The following is a 4,229-nucleotide window of genomic DNA, read 5'->3' on the forward strand; positions in this document are numbered from 1 at the left end:
TCCATGCTGGCATGTGGGTCACCGAGACCTCCATGCTGGCATGTGGGTCACCGAGACCTGACACTTGTTTGCTCACATTTAAAGTTGTGTAAACAATAACAAAACTTAATCTAAAAAGGCAGCTATTTGACATTTCTATTGCATAACCATGTTCAAAAATAAATCCACATTACAGCAAATACTTCAGCAGTGTATGAAAAGCTTGGGGGGGACTGATTGTTGTTTGACCCATTTAAGCTAAAAAAAAAACAACTGATGACCGCATTTCGTCTCCCACATGTCCAGCTGAGTTGAGAGAGGATCACCGGTTCATGAGGGCCCTCAGGGAGCACCACAGGACCCGCTCCCCGCCGCCTCCTGCGCTGCAGTACGGGTGGAAGAAAGCCAGCGCCGGGCCGCCCCCCTGAGCCTGGCGGCTCTTCCGGCGCCCCTGCAGCCACACGCGGAGCCCCAGCACGACCAAGAGCAGAACCAGAGTCAGGAACAGGCTGAGGTAGACGCAGGGCATCACCAGGGACCACAGCAGTCTGCGGGGGGACAGACAGGGACTTCACTGCAGCTCACTGAAACCTGTTCTTCCAGCTAGCTTAGGCTAAGTTAGCAGCCCGTCCTCTCGCTTTGACAACAACTCTTCTTTTAATTTATTTCCGTACAACTCTTTAATTCTATACAACTTTATCACTTTAGTTCAACAAATGGGAGACTATTTACCTCATTAAATCACAGAAACACAGAGAGAAGTGATGGTAGTGATGTTCGTGTCCAGCCATTTTGACAACACAACTCCAGACGTTACAACAAATAAGTTCCGGTCAGGTGACCAAGGAGCTGGTTTCTGATTGGTTCAGCGTTTGTTTATCTTTTCATCATCGGCATGTGACTGTTTCCTTCAGTTTTCAAAAGTGCAGCTAATGCAGATAGATAGATAGATAGATAGATAGATAGATAGATAGATAGATAGATAGATAGTGTTGGATTTCATGTTTTATCTTTTATTATTATTTTAATCAAGCTTGAAATTTCATGTTATAAAATGAGTGTGTCATTCTTTGAAGGGTTTTTTATTACCCTACAATCATTTAAGTATTAATCAGTTACTTTGCTTAAATAGAATATTAACTTCAGGTAGTTTGTTTAAATATAATCCTACATTAACTAGAGAAAATCTTCAGCTAATTCACATTCGTATAAGTTCTCACTCACACACACATACGCTCTCACACACACAGGGACTGACACGCACACACATAGGATGGGAGACGTTAAGAGTCTCTGAACACATTTCTCTACTTTAAACTCAATGTAGTTTGCTTAAACTTAATATAGCTGACTAAACATAATTAGTAAAGATAATAGAAAGTAGCATTTAATCGTTTAACAAGTGTGATCAGCTCAGGGTAAAATCTTCAGCTAAAAACACCTGCTAACAAAGGGCCATAAACTTTATCTTTCGGTATGTGACCTCCAAGACTTATCTGCCAGGCAGAAGAGCCCCGTAACCATGACAACGGGGTGTTTAGACCAATCAGAAGCCGAGGCTGCAGAAAATCTAGGATAAGGAAAAGAGTCACAGCAGAGGTCGTTGCATTTTGCTGGAAGATTGGCGCTGATGCAGGTCTGTCTGAGAAATGCCCTTTTGTATGCGTACAAATGTATTTGTTTTTGATCTTCTGAATACTTGTAATCCGTTGTCAAATAAATCTTTTGAACTAAGGTACCGCTTCAGCTGTATTGAACGCCAATGTGGTTCTTATAAGCCACGACAACGTCGATGTTTAACAACCCCTTAAAACAGGCTGCACCAAAATGCTGGAAATATCATCTACTTTATTCAAAAGCTCCCCCCACTACACACACACCCCCCCCACCCCCACTGCCCCCGAGTTAAATCAGGTCCTGAGGTACGTCCAACTGGTTTATCCACGATGTTAGGTGCTATTTATAAGACTGAGTTTGTTGTGGCTTCTCAGACTGATGATGTCCTCTGAATGAAAGATGGAATGTTTCAACAAAAATAATCCATTCAGAGGACCTGACAACGTTGTTGGATTTATTACCTGGATTATGTTTAATAGTTTGACGAGGTCTAGTCTGAGCTTTTTGCGTTCAGTGTTGTGAAAGTTAAGGCAAGATACAGACGACTTTCTTTCAGGGTTATATTGTTGCTGTGCTTACTGCCACCTTCAAAACCCCACATCCTGCGGGACAGAAGTTCTGACTGCTCCTCTGAACCAGTTACCTCTGGAGCTTCTGTTCCTCAAACCTTCAAGTTTTCTTACAGCCTTGGTTTGTTGTTTTCAGGGAGGTCCGTGACAGTCAAGGCAAATAAAGTTGCTAATGTTTGCTGTGTAGGACTAAATTCCTTTGGATTTAATTGTTCTTTAGCTTGAACACGTACAAAACGTGTGCGATGGGAAGTGAATTAATAAGTACTGGTTTGTTCCTTTATTTAGTAAAATAATGTTTTTGCTTCGAGCCATAATAACGTGTTCCAGATTATAATTTTTTTTTTTAAACATTTGTTGACAATATTTCAGGTATTGTATTGTTTTTAATCTTGTGGCAGTATTTTCTTGTTTCCAGTTCATCCTGGCGTCTTTATCCACCACTGAACACCGTGTCAACCACACGTCTGTTTTAACTCCAGTCCAGTTTCAAGTTTCATATAATTATCTACATGTCCTGTTTTAAACTTGGTCGTTGAAAATATTAGTTCAAACTAAATTTGAATTAGAATTGTTTGTATTGATTTCAAGACTTAAGATAATGAAACTTTTTTTATTACATTCTTCTTCTTTACATAAATGAAGGAAACTAATTGTGCACTCTTGACTGTAATTGTCACGGCTGTGTTCTGATTTCTTCAGAGAATGTGGACCCTGGGAGTGTCTCGTAACGTGTCAGGTTCTGGGGGTGTAAAAGATGCAATCAACTGGTTGCATAAGTATGCACACCCCAAAACTCATAATTTAAATTAAACAATTTTGATTTAGTTACAGCCTTCAGTCTGTCTGGGAGCACACCTATAATCAAGGATTTGAGTTCCTTTATTTGTCATTCGCACCTCATGTGGTGGAACGAAATTATGTACACAGGCTCCCAGTTACATCCAACAAAAGTATAAAATGTAAAATAGAAACAATAAAAAGATCTAAGATATGAACTAAAAAAAGTTAAACTAAAAATACACTAAGCACTAGTAGTGAAACAGCAGCAACATGAAACAGATCAGCAGTAACATGAAACAGATCAGCAGCAACATAAAACAGATCAGCAGCAACATGAAACAGATCAGCAGCAACATGATGTGATTTTTTTCACAGTGATTATTCTAGTTAGAGATTCATGAGTCTAAGCCTCAGGGTAGAAGCTGTTCCTCAGTCTAGTGGCTCTACACTTAATGCTCCTTAACCTCCTTCCTGAGGGGAGCGGGGCCAAAAGTGTGTGTGCTGGGTGAGTGGGGTCCTTCATGATGCAGGTGGTCCTCTTCCTGCATCTGGAGGTGTAGATGTCTGTGATGGTGGGGAGACTGACTCCAACATCTTCTGTGCAGCCTTCACCACTCTCTGCAAAGCTTTTCTTTCTGCAGCTGTGCAGCCTCCATGCCACACGTTGATGCTGGAGCACAGGATGCTCTCCACTGCACACCTGTAGAAGGAGGTGAGAACTGAGCTTCCCAGACCAGCTCATCTCAGCCGCCTGAGGAAGTAGAGTCTCTGATGAGCTTTCTTGATCAGGCTGGTGGTGTTGTTGCTCCAGCTGAGGTTGTTGTTCATGTGAACACCCAAGTACTTGTAGCTGGAGACCACTTCCACCACAGATCCTCCTATGTTCAAATATTTGTTCTGGTGTCTACTCATGGTGCACAGAGCGCTTGTGAAACATAAAAACGATCTTAACGGGAAAACTCTCCTCGGCCTGGGGTACAGTGAAAACTGTCATCAGGAAGTGTGTGAGCTAAGTGACCAAAAAGACCAGATGGGAGCAGGTCAGGGAGGCTGCCGAGACCTACAGCGACACCGAAGGAGCTGCAGGAGCTCTGACAGGTTCTGCTTGTGTTCTACGTGTTGGAACTTTTTCCAGTCTTCTAAAACCTTAAGTTGATTTTTTGGCCACAGTTTTAAACTACAGGTCCTTCTAAAAAAATTAGCATATTATCATGATCTGACTGTTGCGTGTTCGAACCCACGTGCAGGAAGGGAATGAGGCTCCAGTAAATAAGTAAAATA

General features: G+C 41.9%; 1 protein-coding gene across 1 annotated transcript in view; it reads right to left on the reverse strand.

Annotated features, from left to right (window-relative positions):
• The window catches only part of LOC119419334 (GDP-Man:Man(3)GlcNAc(2)-PP-Dol alpha-1,2-mannosyltransferase), a 14,338-nt gene extending 13,551 nt beyond the window's left edge, over positions 1 to 787 (reverse strand). Inside the window, exons 1-2 of the mRNA XM_037686641.1 lie at positions 712 to 787; positions 306 to 527 (exon numbers count right to left, since the gene is read on the reverse strand). Of these exons, the coding sequence (XP_037542569.1) occupies positions 306 to 527; positions 712 to 770 (281 nt within the window). The 5' untranslated portion in view covers positions 771 to 787. The remainder of the gene's footprint in view (positions 1 to 305; positions 528 to 711) is intronic.
• Between the last annotated feature and the right edge of the window lie 3,442 nt (positions 788 to 4,229).

Source organism: Nematolebias whitei, chromosome 13 (assembly GCF_014905685.2).
Source record: "Nematolebias whitei isolate Nwh7 chromosome 13, NemWhi1, whole genome shotgun sequence".
Classification (NCBI taxonomy): domain Eukaryota; kingdom Metazoa; phylum Chordata; class Actinopteri; order Cyprinodontiformes; family Rivulidae; genus Nematolebias; species Nematolebias whitei.